At 42.2% G+C, this 20,695-nt stretch overlaps 2 protein-coding genes across 3 annotated transcripts in view; both read left to right on the top strand.

Moving 5' to 3' along the window:
- The first annotated feature begins 1,036 nt into the window (after nt 1–1,036).
- ALKBH3 (alkB homolog 3, alpha-ketoglutarate dependent dioxygenase) overlaps nt 1,037–20,695 on the top strand; it is a 33,058-nt gene continuing 13,399 nt past the window's right edge. Inside the window, exons 1-8 of one of the 2 annotated variants that reach the window (XM_019659976.1) lie at nt 1,037–1,149; nt 3,269–3,415; nt 3,769–3,872; nt 4,700–4,734; nt 7,077–7,124; nt 8,464–8,567; nt 10,519–10,607; nt 15,679–15,888. In XM_019659976.1, coding sequence (XP_019515521.1) covers nt 3,340–3,415; nt 3,769–3,872; nt 4,700–4,734; nt 7,077–7,124; nt 8,464–8,567; nt 10,519–10,607; nt 15,679–15,888 — 666 coding nt within the window. In that variant the 5' untranslated portion in view covers nt 1,037–1,149; nt 3,269–3,339. Of the gene's footprint in view, nt 1,150–1,174; nt 1,356–3,268; nt 3,416–3,768; nt 3,873–4,699; nt 4,735–7,076; nt 7,125–8,463; nt 8,568–10,518; nt 10,608–15,678; nt 15,889–20,695 lie in introns of those variants that run through there. The other variant, XM_019659977.1, reaches the window with a different exon arrangement.
- Nucleotides 15,817–20,695, top strand: part of ACCSL (1-aminocyclopropane-1-carboxylate synthase homolog (inactive) like) — a 135,232-nt gene continuing 130,353 nt past the window's right edge. Inside the window, exon 1 of the mRNA XM_019659975.1 lies at nt 15,817–15,888. The gene's annotated coding sequence lies outside the window, so the exon portion shown is untranslated. The remainder of the gene's footprint in view (nt 15,889–20,695) is intronic.

The following is a 20,695-nucleotide window of genomic DNA, read 5'->3' as shown; positions in this document are numbered from 1 at the left end:
GTCTGGCCTTGCTACTTTTCTCTCCTTTCAGTTCTAGGATAAATCATTTTTCCTTCAATGTCGCAAAGTAGAACAAAGAATAATGGATACTGTGAAAATTAGATTTGGCAGTAGCAACAATATAGGTACATTGATAGGGTACACCCAACTTCCTGCAGGTAAGCAGTATGTAAACAAAGCTTATTTTAAATACTTTCACAGTGACTAAGCTTTGGTAGATCTGAAAGAATAACTTTCACAGAATAGTTAATTCGGTGCTACTTTTGATATTTTCACAGTGTAAGATACATGGTTTAACACGGCCACTTTAAAGATGTTTCTCAAGAACTCAGATGAGGTGAAGAGGAGACACTGTTCTCTAACATTTAGAGTTTCTATTGTGTTCCATGCATCACGCTAAATTCTTTAAATACACTATCTTATTTAGCCCAACAGGAGGTATGCCCATGTTATAAAGAAGCATAGTACTTGCCCTAGATCATACACGTAGTAAATAGTGGCGTCGGGACTGAAACTTAGGTCTGCTCACTCAAGCAAAATTTGCTTAGCACTGGAGAGCCATAAAGAATAAGGCGTGGTCCCACCCCCTCTTGTTAAGTGCTATTGCTCGAGGTATGCACCGCCTGCAGTGGGAACATAGGAGGTGCATCTTAGCCTCTCCATAGCTTTCAGGATGAAATTCAAATGCTTTTGCTTAGCACCTGGTTCCCAAGCTCCCTCGCCCTTACACTAGCTAGGCGGAAAAAGATGCTCGCGCTTAGACGTCTGCAGTTGGCGGGGGTCGGATATCCAGAGGGATCTCGGCCTAGGAAACACGTCTTCATTCTCACCTTCGCCATATCCAGGCTCCACCGAACCCTCAATCATTGTGTTCTTCAATCCCGAGCCTCCCTTCGGCACCTTCTGCGACGCGGACCGCAGCGAGCCGGAGACGCGGAGCTGCCCGGGCTCCAGGAGATGGCGCCGGAAGCGACGGCGACGGCGCGTGACGTAAGAGGAAGTGCCAGACGCCGCGGCCTGTAATTGGGAGTTGCCGGAGTCGGTGCCTCACTCTTCAGGTTCCCCCGACCACTGGCGGCGGAGCTGATCGGGGCTGAGCGGGTTCAAGGCTGAGTGGGCTCGAACCTGCGCGACCGGCTCCGCGGACAGGTGCGACCTGCGGGGTTACCGCTGGGTGCCTGGGGCTGGGGTTGTGGGCACCGCCCCTGTGGTCCCTTCCCAGGCGACCTCCGGCACCTCATTCTGAGCCTCTTGGAAGAGAAAGGGCTAAAATAGGGCAAGTTGCTAACGTTGGTTGAGGACCAGTCTCTTTCACCTGCGAGGATCGTTTAATCTACAGTTCATCCCTGAGAGAGGTATTGGCTCCCTGTTTACAGAGGAAGAACCGGGTTCCAAAAAGTGAAGTCCTTTGCCACAGGTCATGCACCTGGGAATTGACAGATGTGGATTCAAAGCGAGTGTCGGCTGACGCCAGAGCCCTTGCTCCTTGCACTGCTGTGGGGGGTCTCAAGCTTCAACTGGGTCAACAATCCCGGGCTGGAGGGTACGGTTAGTTAACAGTGTCTGGAACTCCGCAATTCAGTAGGTCACAGGAGGGGCTCCGGCATCTTATTTTCAGCCACTGTCCCCTGACATGTAACATAACGCCCCTCTCCCTGTAAACAGAGCAAGAACTATAGCAAATTGTCATGTTAAGTTTTTAAGGCCTCAGTTGAGAGAAAATGTCAACCAGGGGCTTCCTGTACACGCCCTGTGGAATTGGAGAGTTGGTATTTGATTCTACCAGTAACTCTAAATTTAGGGGCAGATGGCAGTCTCCATCATCTCCCCAACTATTTAATGAGAAGAATTACATACTTATACCTGGGGAGATTTGTTAAAATACAGATTTCTGGGCCCAGCCCAGCTCTACTGAATCAGCAGGTGTCGGGTGGGGCCTGGGAATTGGTAGGCTAAACAAGCTATAAAATAAGTTTGTTACCTTTTGAGTACCTGAGATATGAACCTTTCTTAGATAGACCCATAAAGAAATGGTTGATAGATTCAAAACATGGGGCCTGCACCTCTCTGTTTTTTATTTTGTTTTTGTTTTTTTGGTAATTGCATGCGCCTATATTTTCTGTGAACGTCAGTTTTATTGGCAAAAATGTCAAATTAGTATTACTGGCCATAATGAGGTGGGTTTTTCAAAAGCGGAAGATTGGACCTTAATAAAATTTGAATGTTTATCTACTATTGATTTCCTGAGTGATTTTGAGTGAGCCATTTAACCTGGTCTTCACACACGCCTGTTTATCACCATCTCCTACAATGCTTGTTACAAAGACAAACAGCTGTGTCCACCCTACATCAGATCTTCTGAGACAGGCCATGGGTGTTTTTAACCAGCTTCCAGGGAAGTGTGATGCAGCCAGTGATAATGGGGTATGGAAATAACCTTGGAAACTGAGTCTTAGCTTATTTCTCAGTGTCCATGTAGGTGCAGTATTAGTTTTCTTTTCTTTTTTTTTTTTTTTAGATTTTTTTTTATTGGGGAATTGGGGGGATGGGAACAGCGCTGGGGAAGTGGGGGAAGGGGAACAGACAAGTTGCTGTCGTTTTGTTCTTCAGTCTAGTTGTGGAGGACGTTGCTTCACTGGCCCAAGTGGGCACCAGCATTGTGCTCTTCCCAGGCGAGGCAGATCAGTCGCCGGCTTCTGGAAGGCCGCTCACTGCGGCTGCTGGCCGCTCATGCTGGCTGCTGGCTACTCACGGTAGCCCATGGCAACCCACTGCCACAGGGGCTGCAGCCTACGCTGTTGCTGGCGACTCATGGCAGCCCAGCTCCAGGTTGAGCTGTTGTTCAGCATCTTAGCTGTGGAGGGCAGCGTCACTGGCCCTCATATGTGGGATCCGAACCGGGGCCCTCTGGCGTCCCAAGCCAGCTCTTAACCAACGCGCCACTTGGCCGGCCCGCAGTATTAGTTTTCTTCTGTCGCTCTTGGTGACTGATAAGAGTAATGTGGTTTATAATCCTGGTTTTAGACTTTCTTAACATGCACTTGCTTGTGATTGAAGTGAAAGTACTGTGATAAGATTGCAATGGTAAACTGTCAAGCCAGCAGCCCTAAGAGACTCCTTGATGGAGATGTGCTGACAGAAGTTGATTTTATGTAGAAGCTCTGCTTGCTATTGAGCCATCTCTTTTGCCTCAAAGGATGATAATTACCCCTGCGTAGTACAAGTTCTCACAACTCCAACTAAAAGATTTTTTGCTTTTTTTAAACAGATAACCATTGTGTGATTTGAACCAGAAATGAAATCTTCTGAAAGCTAAGAGCGGAAGCCTTTTTGGTCAACATGGAGGACAAAAGACGGCGAGCCCGAGTACAGGGAGCCTGGGCTGGCGCTAAGAGCCAGGCCATTGCTCAACCAGGCGAGAACCTGTGGGGTCACACGCACGTGGGAACGTGGATTGTTATCCTCTTTTATTTACATTCTTTGGTTTATAAGGACTCCCATTTCAATTCATGCTAAAGCATTATTTAAAATGTGGCTGGGAGTTTTTCTGATTTTGCTGACGGTGACCTAAGGGTTGGTTTTTATTGTTCCTCATATTTAGTCACTACTCTCAAACCTTTCAGTGTGGGTGTTGAGGTCTTTGATAGACTTTACTAATTAATTTCTAGATGTCATAGAGGTCATACAAGTGGATTTTATTGGTTCTCGCTCGGTACAAGGTGATGAGAGCAGCCTTCCCCTTGGTTTGATTCTGTTCTCTTGCTTCAGCTACCACTGCTAAGAGCCGTCTCCACCAGATGCCTGGCCAGACCTGGACGAACAAGGAACATCCTCTGTCAGACAAACAGTTTGTGTTCAGAGAACCCCAGCAGGTAAATTCTTGTTTCTCCTTCAGTAGTAACAAAGATTTGTTTGTAAAAGCGATATTATAGTAGAGACTCAGATAGTGACTGAGTAAATTCACTAGTAAAAGGAGAATTAAAGGACTGTTAATAATAATGAAATGTGGAGTATCAATTTCTTAGTATGTCTGAGAATTCTTTGTAGTCTGCCCCCAATTTATGGGCATATATAATCTCCCCCCCCCCTTTTTTTTTTTGGCAAGGAAGCTATACCATGATTAGAGGTTAGAAGTTATACCATAACTAGAGCTTGCACTGATTATTTAAGTTTTAATGGTCCTAAAGCCATGCTATCTCCAGTGCTATTGTAGCAAATGTCTCTGGAGTTTGTATTGAAATTTCAGCTACTACAATGCCTGATTTTTTAGCCTTTTTTCACTGGGGAAAAATGCAGGACACAGTGAAGATTCTCTGTTTTTAATAACGTGAAGAAAAGAGCTAAAAATCAGGTGTTGCACTATAGTAGTGATTTTATAAATAATGATTAAAACCTCTTACATTGTAGTGTATCTTCTGTTTTTAAAAATCTCCTGGAAAGAAGGTTTTTCCAGAGCTGCTGGCTGTTAGGAAAATGGATTAGTTCTAATTGCATCATCTTTTAATACCCACTAGTAACTGTAAAGTAGTTCCAAGAAACGCAGAAACAAGAGTTTCTGGTGGGATAGTACGCACTTGGAATAAAAAAGGGATAGTTTTAAACCTGATTTATTTTGACCAGACATGGGAGTATATGGTAATCCTGCAAGTCCCTGAGGATAGCACCATTCCAAGAGTAAGATCTGCCTGTTTCCTTGCAGGTGGTACGCAGAGCTCCAGAGCCACGAGTGATCGAGTAAGTAATTTGCTGCTTTCCTGTAACTGTTGCCCATGCTGAAATGGAAAGCCCTGGGTCTTTCCCTAACCCTGGTTTTTCCATCTGGAGTAGATAACAGCCCAATTATTATCTCAATTTTAGGGCAAGATATTCCTATCTCAGATGTCTTTAAACCTGGTCTTTTGAGAAGCCTTTCTAAATTTGCTGATGGTATGGAAAATGCAACAAGATATCCGAACATTAAACCCGGAGTCTCGTGTAGATTTCCTGACCTATTTCACTAATACATCTATAGATATCAGCTAAAACATCTAGGTAAAGACAGAGGGGGATTTTTCCTGAGTCATTGAAACATGGCTCTTTGAGAAGCCTTTAGGTACCCTTTTACTAGCAATGCTTATGAAAGCTGCTAGAAATCTAGATGATCTTATAGTCCATTTCTTAAAACCACATAATTATTCCAGAGCAATTAAATGATAGGAAACATTCCTCTTGTATTGATCTGTGTCTAAAATGTTCTTTTAAAAAATTGATGAAAGATGCTTTGACTCATCTTTTCCTGCTCTTCAATTTCTATCTGATGTAGATAAATTGTCAGTAGAAAGCATCCTTTTATTTTAGCAATTTAGCATAATATGTTAGATTGCTCATGAGCAGCCTGTTAAACTATTTGGATGTTTGCAGGTTGACTTATACATCTTAGAAAAATTTGAAACTGACACAAATGTCATCATACTTTCAGAAAGGGTATGTTGTCATGGGCTTGCCACTAGTTAGGTACATAACTAGTCCTTGGGTAAGTTATTGCCATCTCTTCTGGACTTTAGTTTCCTTGTCTGTAACGTTAAGGGTTTGGACAACATAATCACTTAAGGCCTAGTCTACTAGCTCTTACAGTCTTTGATTGTTTTACACCTGATGTGACATTGCCTCCATTTGCTAATAAAGAGAATAAACAAAATCATGAAACTTGTTACAAGGTATAGATGGGATATTCAAACTGAAAAAATGGGCAATTGTGAGTCTGCAAGTCAGAGAAAAATGACAGAACTCATTCCTACTTGACCCTAGGGTTTGTTCATTCTGGTTATCTAGAATTAGCTAAGCTAGATTTTTTTTTTTTAAGAGCCAGAAATGTGGCCCACATTTGAAGTGAGCCAGCATCTAAATGTGGTCCAAAATATATCACTTTGAAACATTGTATTCACACTCTGGGAAACTTTATAGGCAGCTCATTTAGAAACAATAAATATATATGACAATAGCTCTGCCTACATTTTAGTTCAGAGGGGCTCACACATGTACCTAAGAGCCCAGCTTAGAGATCATGAACTAACTCATATGGCAGAGAGTGGTATGAAAGCCGTTCCTTTTATTATCTTCTCCTTTTGTACTTTTGCACATTTGATTCCATTCAGTAAGCTTTTATTGCTCATGTATTATGTGCTAGGCACTGAGAGACAGAATAATAACCCATTCCTTGCCCTGCAGATGTCCACAGTCTAGTAAATGAAATAGGTATGTAATCAGGTAAATTGTAATCCTGTAAATCGTGAAACAGTCAACGTGTGTGTAAGGTCTAGGGTAGCACAGAGGATGAGATGTTAACATTTGGGTGAATTAAAGGTCAGGAGAGGTTTATAGAAGGTGATGTTGAACTGAGATTTTGAAGGAAGAATTAGATTTCCCACTGGACCAAAGCTGGGGTGCATTAGTTTGGGGATGCTGCATGGTGGGGCGGCATTCCAGCATGTAGAAAAGCACAGGATTGGAAGCACAGTGGTGTATTCAGGAGATTCCGAGCAGCAATTGTTGCTGAAGGGTGCTCAGTCAGTAGAAACTGTCAGCAGGCACAGCCAGATCATGGGGACCGTAAACCAATGCTGAAAAGTTGGTAGAGAGCCTGTGGCCTTCGAAGGACTCTAATCAGAGGAGGGACCTCAGTAGACATGTATCTGAAAGCAGCACTCAGCGCCCTGAGATGTATTTGCTACCTGTTGAATATGCCCCTATTTCAGAGCCTCCAAATGGGTGCTCTGTTTGGCATCCCTTTGTGTGATAGATTCCTGGATTATATTAGCCTAAATTATGGGTGAAACATAAAGGGATAGGATTAGAATTTATTTTATTACAGGCTTCATCTCTGTGGTCTGATCCTGTCAGGATTCTATTCCCAAAGCCACCAGTGATGTGCCACCATCTCGGCCCTTATCTCAGTGGTAGAAGCAGATGGGGCTGTACTTCCCTCATTGTCCACCCTCATTGTTAATGACTTTGGTGAGCCAGGATTTTGGGAACTCCAAAGGATATTGGAGTGTATTGTTTTGCTTAATACTAATAAGTCTGTTTTCTTTCTTTAGCAAAGAGGGTGTGTATGAAATCAGCCTGTTACCCACAGGTATATCTAGGTAAGTGACATTAATCATTGTTTTAAAAACATTTTGAAAGCATCACCTTAATGAATGAGTATACTAATTGTCAGTAAAAAATAATGAGACATTTAAAGCAATTGTATCAGAGCTGACATATCTGCTTAGAAGAAGTCTCTATAGTCCAATGGCACTGCCATTGTTATAACCCTTTTTGGAACCTCCCTTTTTTTTATTTTTTATTGGGGAACGGGAACAGTGTTGGGAATTGGGTAAGGGGAACAGCCAAGTTGTTGTCCTTCAATCTCAGTTGTGGAGGGCACAGCTAGCTTAGCTCCAAGTCCAGTCGCCATCCGGCCGCCCATCGGCAGCTCACGGCCGCTCCGCTCAAGGTGCTGTGTTCAGTCTTAGTTGCGGGTGGGCATAGCACACTATCCCATGTGGGAGTCGAACTGGCAACCTTGTTTTTAGGAGCACGTGCTCTCACCAGCTGAGCCATCCTGCCTGCCTGTTGGCAATTCAGCGGCAGCTCAGCTCCGGCACAGCTCACTGGCCCATGTGGGAATCGAACTGGCGACCCTGTTGCTCAGAGCTCGCGCTCTTCACCAACTGAGCCACTCAGCCGGCCCAAGGAACCTCCCTTTTAAAGCAAGTTTAACAGTCACACAAGAAAACCAGTTACATTATTTTGGTCACATCTCACTGTTAATCACATATGGCTTCAGGTGAACTTTGGCTCTTTGGAAAAATCAAATTCACTTTCAGAGAGTAAAGTTCAAGAGCACGTGCCAAGGGCTTTCAGAGCATCCCTTAAGAAGGATATCCAAAATGATTTTGAGCTGGCTTGACATTGTTGAAATAAGTGTATATTCAGTGAGAGAAAAAGCCCCTCATTTGGATATTTTTATTGTGATACAGTCATAAATGATTGTTTTCCCTACATTGCCATAGTCTCAGAAGACTACCAATTGTTAAAATACCACAGTGCCAGGCATTTTATTATTCTGCTTTTCACAGTGATCCTGTGAGGTGGATACCCACTTCATGTTACAGATGAGCAAAACTGAGGTTCAGAGAGGTTGCCCAAAGTTTCACTGCTAAGCAGTGCTGGGGTAATACTTGGACCACGTCTGTAAGAGCCCTCATGGGTCCTTTTATCCTTCGTGCTTTTTTTATTTGTCTTAACATGAAAGGAATTGATGTTACACCTGGAGCATCAAGACCGGGTGATCTTAGGCTCTGGTTGCCGTGGGAGGTGTGATCAGATGAGTTCACCTACACAGGAAAGGAAGCACCATCTAGATTAATGTCCTCCGCTGATAGAGCCTGTACCCCATCTTTTCTGGGTTCTTTAGTTAATAATGTTCTTTCTGCTCAGGGTGTGCTTGTATCCTGGCTTTGTTGACTTAAAAGAAGCTGACAGGCTATTGGAACAGCTTTGTCAGGATATTCCCTGGAAACAGAGGACCGGCATCAGAGAGGGTAAGCGGACCTCTGAGACGGCGGTGGTTGCCTCCTGGTCTCTCCTTCTCAAATCTTTTCTTTCCTTTTTCTTTTAAAGATTTTATTGGGGATTTGGGGAAGGGGTCCAGCCAAGTTGTTGTCCTTCAGTCTCAGTTGTGGAGGGCACAGCTAGCTCAGCTCCAAGTCTAGTCGCCATCCGGCCGCCCATCGGCAGCTCACGGCAGCTCAGCTCAAGGTGCCGTGTTCAGTCTTAGTTGCGGGTGGGCATAATCCACCATCCCATGTGGGAGTGGAACCAGAAACCTTGTTGTTAGGAGCACATGCTGTCACCAACTGAGCCACCCTGCCACCTGTTTGCAGCTCAGCTCAGGTGCAGCTCACTGGCCCATGTGGGAATCAAACTGGCGACCCTGTTGCTCAGAGCTTGTGCTCTTAACCATCTGAGCCACTCAGCCGGCCCCTGAGATGTTTTCTAATACCACAACAAGTCTTAGAGATTCAAAACCTAGCTGTGATGCCAAGGTTGAGTAGAATTTATTGTACATAATCAAAGGGGACAGAAGAAATAACAGGTGGCTCTTTGAACATGGCAGGAGTATGGGATGGGAGTTCAAGGAACCACAGGAAGTTTGGTTTGGCTGAACTGTGGTTGACATCCTTATCTCCCTTTATGTTTGTTCACTACCTTTATTACTTCAAATGGTGTCCCTTTCCTCTTTCTTCATAGAAACTTCCAGAACTTGCTTTTTTCTGGTTCTATTTGGCATGTGTTCTTTTGAGATCTTTCTTATAGGCTTTTTAGTCTCTGTTTAGTTTCACCAGAAGAGTCCAGTCTTCTCTAGGTTCAGCATCTGTACTCTCCTGAACTTGAAAAACTTACCTGATTTGGAACCTGTTTCCACGTGGGCATCCGCAAGCACCAGTACCTGCTATGCCAGAGGTGGCCACTGGGGGGCGTCTGTACTCTAGCATACAATTCCTTTCTGGCACATGAAGTGAAATTTTCTGTAAAGAAAGAGGCAAAGAATACTGGCTTCGTTTATGTGACTTAGACATCAGAATAGGAGTCAGCTTTTTCTCCTAACTCCCAGCAGTTTCTACAGCAGGGCTTTTGGTGACAGACTTGGCTTTGATTGCTGACTCTGTCATTCAAAGTAATTAATTATAGACAAATTACAGTAAAGCAATTTTCTAGTCTTTGGTTTTCTGATCTGCAAAATGAAGTTAATAATAATACCTATCTTTTAAGGTTGTTGTGATAATTAAATGAGATAATGCATGATAAGTACTTAACAGAATGCCTGGTATATGGTAAGCCTTTAGTGAATATTAGCTGCTTTTATTATTATTGTTCTTACTGTTGTAGTGGTTGATGTCAATTGTGGGAAAAATAGCACATCTATGGGAAAATATTATATTTATAACTCCCTCTCTAAATAAGTTGTACTTAAAAATCTTCTACTAAAATCGGCTACCTGCTATGGTTGGTCAGAGCACTTTTCTCTTCATTCAGAATCAAAATGGCTCCTACAATAGTGGCACACGGGTAAACAGCTTATCCTGTTTTGTGTATGGACATTGTGCCACCGGTTCCTACCAACAAGGGTTCAGATTCCATACCCTGCTGTGGGGACCCTTCTGTCTGAACTCTGCTGTTGTGCAGTGTGATCCCTTCACCCCTTTTGATGTCACCACTGACACGAATAAGTCCCACATTCTCACCTCAGAGCCCTTGCTCAGACTGTTCTGCCAGAGCACCTTCTCTTGTCTTCTTCCTCTTAGCTCTCACCCATTCTACTTCTGAAACGCCATGTCCTCTGGGAAGGCGGAGCCTTGGGTCAGAGCCCATCCTGATTCCTCTGTATTTCTCATGGCCTTTTGCTTATTGCAAAGCATAGTGGTTGGCACTCAGTAGGTGGACCTTAAGTAGCATTCAACCGTTTCAAAGGCCTTGTATTTTCTTCCTTAGATGTAACTTACCAGCAACCAAGACTTACAGCATGGTATGGAGAACTTCCTTACACTTACTCAAGAATCACTATGGAACCAAACCCTCACGTATGTTGGAACGTTGTTGTATTACATGGTTTTATAGACTATACATTATAAATATAAATTTATAAATGGAGCACTATAAAAGCACACTAACCCGCCTTACAGAGCTGCATGATGGTTCCTAGTTCAAAAACCCCTCTGGGTTCAAACACTGAGTCTTTGTGCTTTTGGTCCATAGATGAATTTTGAGGATGAGAAAAAAACTGGACCTTCAGTAAACTAGAACCAGACTCCAGGATTTCTGGAAAATGAACCATTTCTTCTCCTAGTCTCCCCCTTTCCCAAGCTTTTCAACCTGTAGCCCTTCCGTATACACCCTGGTACACATTTGCTGTGGGACCAAGTCTTTATGACTTGCCAATAGGGTCAGAATGTCTCTTTTCATTTCTCAGGCTATTTTGCCATTTGTGAAAAAAATTTGGCATTTTTCTTGTTGACTTTGTATTTATTCTGTGCCTGCACTTCTTGGACTTTCAACTTATCACTTCTTTGGCTTGTTTCTGCTGCTTCTTTTATTTTTAAAAATTTCCATGACAGTAGACAAAGAGATTCTAGTATATAAATTAAGCTTGTCCAGAGGATGGAGTTAAGATCCAAGAAATAGCTTTCTGCTTAGTCCCTGGAACCTTGCCTTTGGCAAATAACGTTATACTTTATGGAAAGAGACTTTGAAGAAAATGGAGTTTTGCTTACAGCACTGGGATAAACAGAAATGTGACACATTTTAGAGCTTCTAGTAATTTGTAATCATGAACTACCATTTTACTGAAATATTCAGGGATAAAATCTTGATGGCTGGGAAGTACATGGCTTTTCACATGTGGAGATAGCTGAATACTTTGGCGTCTAAGGCTGCATGTAGAACATGATCCAGGGGAATGTGGAGACCTTTATATCTGAGGTGGATTTGGAAGCAGAGAGAACTGAATGAGGCCAATCCAACATAGACTGCTGGCCATGTTCCTGTCAGAGTTAATTTACCTTCATGTCAACAGCCACAGCAGAGAAGATGAGGCTTAAACAGGCTGTGGGGAAGAAGTTCCTTCTCATCTGTTCCGTTAATCTTTTAGAACAGGATTTCTCAAACTTAGTGTTATTGACCTTTTGGGCTGGATAATTCTTTGTTGTTCAGGCTGTCCTGTGTGTTGTAGGCTGTTCAGCAGTATGGTATCCATGACTTCTACCCACTAGATGCCAGAAACACCCCTCACCCAGTCGTCACAGTGAAAAATGACTCCAGATATTGCCAAACTTCTGCTGGGGGCAAAATCGCTCCTGATCGAGAACCACTGCTTTATAATAAACATAAGGCACGTAAGATCTACTGAGTAGAGTGGCCTTTTATGCTTGGGGGACATTTTGACAGTACTTCAAACAAATTTTTTATGACAACAGTCCTTCTATTAGAATGTAACTAATATGTGTTTATTGAAAATTTAGATACTTCAGAGAAGCTTGAAGAATACTAAAATTTTGCATAATTCTTCCACTTGATGTTTTGGTTCCAGTCTTTTTTTTATTTTAGGCAAATATATGTAGAGAACAAAATAAAATAAATTCTGTATGCTACATTTCATTTAACTACATCATTGGCATGTTTTAGTATCACTAAATATTCTTTTACAGCATCATATTTAATAGCTGCATAGTATTCCATAATCAATGTGTATCATAATTTATTCATGTAAGCTTCGTTTGTTGGAAATTAAGGTTGTCAAATTAGAATTCTTTAATTTGAAGTTGGCTAGCTCATATGTATTGCTAGTAGACTTAGTTTATTTATATACCATCTTGAACAAAATCAAAGGAGATGCCCCTTTCTCAGAATTTTTAAGGGGAATTCACTAATGAGTATAAATGTGTGTTGGGGGTACTTGTTTAATTTCAAGATTATTACCTCAAGCTTAATATCCTGTAGCACAGGAGCAGATTTAATCATAGGTTATTAAACTTCTTTTAGTGTTTGTTCAAACTAAATCTTATATGAACTCAAAACATGAAAATAGAAGAGTGCCTTGACTGGCTGGGCCTTTTCTTTCTCCTCCGGGAGCTCCAGGGGCACCGCTGTGGTACCTAGGTCTCTACAAAACACTGTTTGAAATCCACTGAATAGGTCCTTTTACTTCTGTGATTCATATTTTCTCTTTTCCTCAAATGTCTTTTAAGGATAGAATGTCTTCACTGAACAGTGAGATGACGCTGAATTTTAATTTAGACATTCAGCTCTGAGGGATCTGTATATAGAGTATTGGTTGGAGAGTCTAAATTAATCCTGTAGTTCATTATCCTCTTCTTTCTCCTTACTTCACCACCAAAAATAACCAAGAAAAAACTATATACCCACTGAGAAACATAATGCAAACTTGGTGTGATCGCAGTGCTCAGTCCTTAAGCAAGTCAGGGAAGTGCTAATTAGTTTCTCAGTCACATTGTGGCAAAGATAGCTTCCTCCTTTCCATTCTTGTTTATCTTGTTAAGAGTATAATTCTAGCATCTGATCTTTAGCTCCATGAAGTTAAGCTTAAAGCCATAAAAATCAATAGGAAATACAGCTCGCTAACATTATTATGGAATTTCACTTTGAAATTTATTCTCTTGAACATAGGTTAGTGTAATCATATTTCTGTTTTATTGATCTAAGCTTTGCTTGTTCTCATCATGTTTATTTAAAAAAAATCCTCTGGTTGGAATCTAATCCATAACAAGGAATCGCAGCTTTTACCATGGTTTCCCTATCACAGCAAAGCTGAATGATTCCCACATATGCTTCCTGGCAGTTTTACCTGACAGCAGCCATGGGATATACTTAATATTATGCTTTCCTTCGCTGCACGTCCATTCCTTCACTACCAAACATAGAACATCAACTTTGAAGGGGTTCTCTAATGTGGCAGTTCTTAAAGGATAATCTGCAGACCCTGGAGGGGTCCCCGAAATCCTTTTTGGGAGTCCACAAGGGCAAACTATTTTTATAATTCTAAGACTGGATGACCTGTTCACTGTGTTGAATTTGTACTGATGGTACAAAAGTAATGGTGCATGAAACTTAGTTTGCATCAAGGCATTGTCATCAAACTGCACTAGTAACCATTGTATTCTTCACTACCATGCACTTCCAGTTTTTTTTAACAAAAAAATGCTGGTTTCCTTTAAGAACATCTCTTGATGAAGCAGTAAATATTAGTTTTATTTAATCTCGATCTTTGAGTACATGTCTTTCTAATAGTTTGTTTGAGGAGACGGAAAGTATGCTTAAAGCACTCCTGCTACAAACCAAGCATGATGGTTGTGGAGGAAAAACACCGTGTGATTGTTAGCTGTAAGCTGAACTGGCTTCGTTTTTCATGGACCATTTTTACTTGGAAGAACAACTGGCAGGCAAACCATAGCTTTTCAGAATTGAGTATTTGGCAGACGTTTTCTCATAAATGAATGAAGTGAGTGTCAATTCAAGGAAAACAATGGACAGGATTTATTATGAATGATAAAGGTTGAGTTTCAAGCAAAATTAGAATTTGGGAAAAAGTCATAAGCACCATGTTGAGTCTGACCTCTTCCCATTGGCCTTTTCTGATGAGATCAGTGGTAATGTCAATGGATATGATTTTTTCAGATTGTACAATGAAATGTGTCAACAATGAAATGATCTGCATAACTCATTGAACCAGTATTTTCCAAATGACCAATGCTTGATGTTACAGAATCATACAGGATCAAAAGATCCATTCAAAGTGCGAGCTGGACCAGTGGATTTAAATGTAACAGGATCTGGAAAGTTTGTTGATACAGTTTCAGATTCCACATTACAACTAACCTTTAAGAAATCAGCACTTGTTGAGTTTTGGGGTAATATCAAAGAATATCTGTAATTACTTAATAACTATAAAAGTCTCCTTCCTTTTCTGACTACATATCTGTGTGAAGGCAATTTTCTTCATATACTTCAACAAAAACAACATATTACAACAGACTGGATGCAGAAGCACATACGACAGTCAACTCTCTTCAATTAAGCCAGACTTCAAAGAGATTTGCAAAGCAGTGCCGCTCTTTTCACCAGTTTTTTGTATGGGAAAATATAGTTAGGATTCATAAAATAATACTTTATTAACATGTAATGGGCTTGTTTTTTAAATGAATTAACCAGTAGCTTAAATTTTTTTCAGTTTTAATTTTTAATATGGTAAATATCATGAACAGAAGTTCTATGGGGTCCTCAATAGGTCTGAGAGTGTAAAGTTTGAGAACCACCATCCTAAAGGAAGCTGTAAAGCACTTGAGATTTCTTGGAGGAAAGACATAGAATTCTAACAAGAACCAATACAAACTATGCTGATTGTAGCCCCAAAGCACAGCCTAAGGTCAGGGTGATAGCTTCCTGGAGTATATGTAGCGAGGCAGTGAGCTCCACCGTGTAAACTACACTGATGAACTTGGTGCACAGGAGGTAGGGCTATGGGTGTGTTTAAATCTTCAGTAGTTCACAGACTGTGCACTCATCAAGGCCATGCCATGATTCCGTTCTGTACAAAAGAGTATCTTTCCCCTTCAGGTTCTGTTTTTAGGAAGCTAGCCACTCTGGAAATATTAAACACCTTTAAAAAGAAGCAATTCTGCCAATAAAAATAGAAGTAAAGTGAACACAGGGCCACCTAGCAGGAAAGTTGTTTCACTCCTCAGACTTTACATCTGCTAATACCTGACAACCTGTCAGCTGTGGTGGCAAACCAGCCTCTGCTCTACTCCCCACCTATTGACTTACCAACGCCACTGCCTGCACATACTGCCTGTTGCTTCTTTTCTAGGGTCAGGCATCAACATGGAAAGGGTGAGATGAGTAGATAGGCCTGGCCCTCGTGGCATTGTTATGTCACATTTAATACCTAAATAAAATTGCAGACGTCAACTTGCTTCAAAATAGAAACAATGGGAGAGAATGAAACGATTCTTCTTGCCTTCTGTTTATTGCATACCAAGCGGTTTGCTTATTCCGAGCTCATGTTTATAATTTGACTGACTTTGTGCTTTCTGTTTTCCCATGCGGCTGCCACCTTGTGTCTTACGCTGCTATCAGTGGCATCCCATGCTGCGCACACTAAAGAACCAAATTGAAGAGAACACCGGCCACACCTTCAACTCCTTGCTCTGCAACCTTTACCGAAATGAGAAGGACAGTGTGGACTGGCACAGTGACGACGAGCCCTCACTCGGGAGGCGCCCCATCATCGCTTCGCTCAGCTTGGGTGCCACGCGCACTTTTGAGATGAGGAAGAAGCCGCCATCAGTGAGTATGCTCTTTTTAACCCTTTTCATGTTCTTCCTGCCTCCTGTTATACTGTGAAGAAAGTAGAGCTCCTGTGTTCAGATTTGGAGGATAAGAGTATGTGTTTTGTTGATGAAACGTTTTGAACTGATAGCTTACCCCATGGTTAACTTTTGGCCTCCAAAGTGCCTATTCGTTCATTTACTTACCTGTAGACATTGCCTGCCATGCGTCAGGTCCTGGGGGCTTATTGTCATCGATGGAAAGGAAGACGCAGTCCCTACCCTCATGGAACGGGGGTTAGAGGACCTAAAAAGGGATGGCCCAAGCTTGTGGGGGCGAGAAGGTCAAGGAAGGAGGCTCAAAGCAGAGGCTCCTGAAGAAGACGTAAATACATGTTCTTAATGGCAGTGCTGCCACTTTTCTGTGAGGGAGCCTTCCGTGCATCCTCACTGCCTTCTTCGCCTTCTCCGGAAATGCTGATGAATCTGTAATTCTTTCAGAGACAGGAAATTGAAGCTAGATTATCAGAGGTGGTGGTCTGTCCAAGTTTGGGTTCAGAAACACTGACTAAAGTGACTGTATTATAACTTCAGTTTCCCATCCCAGCTCTTACATTACATGACATTTGAGGGCCACAGGCTTTCAATTTTTTAAGTCAAAAAGTACAGAACCTTAGGACTAAGACAGACAGACAGATCGATGGAACTCTAAGAAAAAGGCAAACCTCTACCAAATTATCTTATTTCCAGGGCTTGTGTCTTTTTCTAACCAAGGTTCCCAATCATTCAGTTTCTAACATTAACCCAGACCCAGTCAGTGTGGAAGGCCTGTGAGGCTGCGTCTTGAGTATGACTTAGTCCAGACCATATAATTATTAGTCGGTCAGTGCTTGTGTCTGTTCTTCATCAAATATACTTCTCTGAGAACACAGTTAATGGACTGGGATGCCTTCCTGACATGTATTTGGGTTTCCAAGCACAGGATTTTGAAGCATAATGTATTATTTTTCATTTATGTCATTTAAACACCTTTTGTTGGTTTAGGTTTTCTTTGCCTTGTTTACGCAGAAACTTTGGTCTGTGTTAGTGTAGGATTGTCAGTTTTTGAGTGAACCTGCCCCCTGAGCACTTGGAGTCGGCTTCCCAGTTTCGTTGGCATTCAGCCTTCTCCTGGGCCCAGGAGTGCCACCCGAGAAGCAGCCTGCCCACCCTTTGCCGTATCCTTTTTAGGTCTGGTTATGCTTTTAATATGAGGCTTTCCCTCTGTGAAATCCCGAGTTCACACATGTACAGAATTCGTCCTGCCCTTAGTGAGACTCCTGCTATATGAATAGCAGAGAAACACCACGTCTCGTTTTTAAGTTTAGACCCTCTTCTCAAGCCAGGTATGTGGAACACCAACTGCATGTTAGGCCCTGGGAGCCGGGGCCGTGGTGGTGATGAGTGAGGTGAAGTCATCTGTCCCTCCTGCAGCTGCTGATCTGGCGCGTGCCTTCCATCCTCTGACTGGCAAATCAGCTAGAGTGCATCCAGGACCATCTTTACCATAACCCTTGGCTCCAGTTCTTCGCGGTTATTTTCTTTGTTGCCGAGTATTTAAGTATTCAGTGACTGTTTCTTTACACACATACATTCACCACTACTACCTTTTAAAAAAACAAAACAAACTTTTTTAGCCTATTTATAGATTTGCAGCTTAAGAATTCCCAAAGCATGCTTTCTGGATAATTAGTTTTACTCTATAAACAGTTTCCAGCTAGTACTAAGCATTAGCAATGTTCTGGTACCCAGAATACCCCCCGTTCCTTGTCCCCTCCCGGGAGCTGAAGGCCTTCATTTTCTCTTATAAAAACACCATTCATGGTGATCAAGAGCTGTTTCTTGGTAATGTAACATTACAGGTCAGTGGGAATATAACTATCACATAGCGTTGTTTCTCAGGGCAACCATTTGGAACAAAATCGCTATTTAAGAGGGAGACTGCGTGTACTGAAGCTGTGTATTCTTAAGGCTTCCTGGAGTCTATTTTGATGAACACGAATGAGAAAGAAAACACAGGCTGTGAAACACTAAAAATGTGACAAATAAAGTCCCTTTAATTGTCTGCCAATAGCAAGGGAATCTGCACTATAACTATGGTAGCTAATTCGATAAAAATACAGCTCCAGTAAGTAAGAACAGTTGAGATCTTGAAACAATCTTGGCTGAGGAAAGACATTGGGAAAGAAGTAGAAATATGCCAGTGCCGCAGGTTATTGGCTTCCTGTATAGTCTTAAGTGTGGTTGAGTTTGATGCAATTGTGTATTCCTTCAATTCTGACATGTAAGATGGTGAAATAGAATGTTAACATATTTGAAAATATAAGCATGAATAAGTGAATACAGTTTAAAAATGAATTTTTTTCCCAAAACTTGTAAGTTCCATCCTTGGGTAAAGAGGACCCAAGTTTGAACTTTTTGAAAGACTCCTTTAACAGATAAAGGTCTGGGGCTCCGCAAATCTACCTGGACTAGAAGTTCAGAAGCCTTTCTTGGAGTTGACAGCCGTGGAATTGTATCTTAGAGTACGTCATCTTTATCTTATTAATGATCCCTTTTCTGAAGGAGTGAAAGGAAATGGTTATTGCAGATCCGTGTCTACATTTCTTTCTAAATCCCGGTGATAGCTCTGAGAACATGACTCATGATTCATACAGCCCAAGGTAAAGCATAAATTGAAAAGCATTAATTCAGTTAGTCTTCTGTGTGGGATTTGTAGGACTTTGACGTTCCGTAACTCAGGGACCTATCTCGGTATGTGCCATTGTAAGTTGTGATTTTCCTGTGTCACCAAGACATTCGGAATGTGCTAGTGGTTGTGGGAGGGAATCTTTCAAAACCCAGTTTTAACCTATCAGAAGAGACGCTAATACCGGTTTGAGTTGAGTCACATTTTCTCATCTGAAACTGACATAGAAAAATCATGAGATTTCCTGCACTTAATTCAAGTATGCAGTGTTTTAAGACAAAAAAAAACAAAAAACCAAAGCATGTTTCAGGCCACTTTCAAAGACAATTATGTTTTGTTTTGTTTTGTTTTTACATTCAAACTCCTCCACCCCTGCAGCAGCTGTTCGTTTCGGTCTGGCACCTTAAGCAGATCTCTATCGCTCTGATCTGAAAGCTGCCCCAGTTCCACACATCGCATTGCTAACAATTCCTCCCTGTGCCGAGATGGTAAGGAGATCTTTGTTTCCTAAACAGCAGTGCCCCTCAGATTCATGCAGTTGGCTCAGTCAGCTTCATGCATGCATCATCCCTAGGACTAAACATTTCACTGCTTCAAGATGCCAACCCTTTTTCACTGTCGTCTAGTCCAAGTCTGTCAACTCCTCATTCATTCTGATTTTAAATTACCATTTTCTTTAGTGATAATGAGGGACTTGGAAGCATAGTGAACTTGTCTGATCTTGCTCTTCCATTCCCCCCCATCTCTCCTTTTGTTAGTTCCATCACAGACTGAGTGAGTAGCACCGTATCTATTGATACCTTCCGGCCAATGTCAGGATATAGTGTCTGAAGTCAAAACTAAAGCTTACCAAATACACCTCACTAGACATTTTTTAGAAACCAAGGACCTTTTTGTAACTACCAAACTGGACTTGTTAACGCTTTTCTACACCCCTTGTCCCAAACCCAGTTGTACTTTTCAGACTGCATCATGTCCCTGTTGTAAAGACTAGCCTGGGTCTTTTCCCAGCCAGCTTTAATTCTATACTGAAAAACGAGCTCAAAGAAGAACTACAAAAGCCATTTGGCAGGCTGCTATTTCTTTGTCGGTTACCATGGAAACAGTGATGGCTGAGTTGGGGGGTTATTAGATAATAGCAGGAAGTTTGTGATGCACTGGAGATTTAGATGCCAAAAGCCTTGTTTTTCTAGCAAATTACCCCTGGGGAAGCTCTGTCCTTCGTCAGCTGGATCCTGAGAATGGAGGGGCTCTTCTCCACCGCAGGCTGATTGAGTGGAAGCAAGTTGGGCCTTCCTCTAACCACTCGTTTCTCTAGCAGCTTCTCACGGATGTGAACCCTGTTCATTTCACCCCTTCTAATAGTAGAGGCTCTGAGAGCTCCCACTGAATTGGAGTTCCTAGTACTTCCTGGCTAATTGGTTTTCTTTTTTTAAAGATTTTACTGGGGAATTGGGGAAGGGAACAGTGTTGGGGAATTGGGGAAGGAAACATTGTGTTTTTCCAGGACCCATCAGCTCCAAGTCAAATTGTTGTCCTTCTATCTTAGTTGTGGAGGGCGCAAGCTCAGCTCCAAGTCCAGTCACCACTTTCAAGCTAGTTGTGGGGGGTCGGGGGGGGGGTGCAGCCCACCATCCCATGTGGGAGTCGAACTGGCAACCTTGTAGTTAAAAGCACACGCTCTAATCAGCTGAGCCATCCAGCCACCTGTTGGCAGCTCAGCGGCAGCTCAGCTCGGGTGCAGCTCACTGGCCCATGTGGGAATTGAACCGGCAACCCTATTGCTTGGAGCTTGCGTCTAACCAACTGAGCCACCCAACCATCCCCTAATTATTTTTTTTTTACACTCTGCTGGGAAGAATGGAGCATAAAAAGTTCAGTTTGATCATAAACACTAACATTTTTCTAGAACTTTAGAAGAAATGAGGATATTGGAATCCAAAAAGCTATAATACTGACTGGCTTAAAATTGAAAATTAGATAAGCCATGTATAGATCTCATAGAGTAGTGACAACCTCCACCTGAGCCAGCACCCCCACTGCTGCTACGGCCAGAAATCCGTACTTATTAGTCCATCTCCCGAGTCCAGCATCTGTC

The sequence above is a fragment of the Hipposideros armiger genome, unplaced genomic scaffold (assembly GCF_001890085.2).
Source record: "Hipposideros armiger isolate ML-2016 unplaced genomic scaffold, ASM189008v1 scaffold_309, whole genome shotgun sequence".
NCBI lineage: Eukaryota > Metazoa > Chordata > Mammalia > Chiroptera > Hipposideridae > Hipposideros > Hipposideros armiger.
Note: the sequence above shows the minus strand (reverse complement) of the source record. Positions and strands in the feature narration are given on the sequence as shown.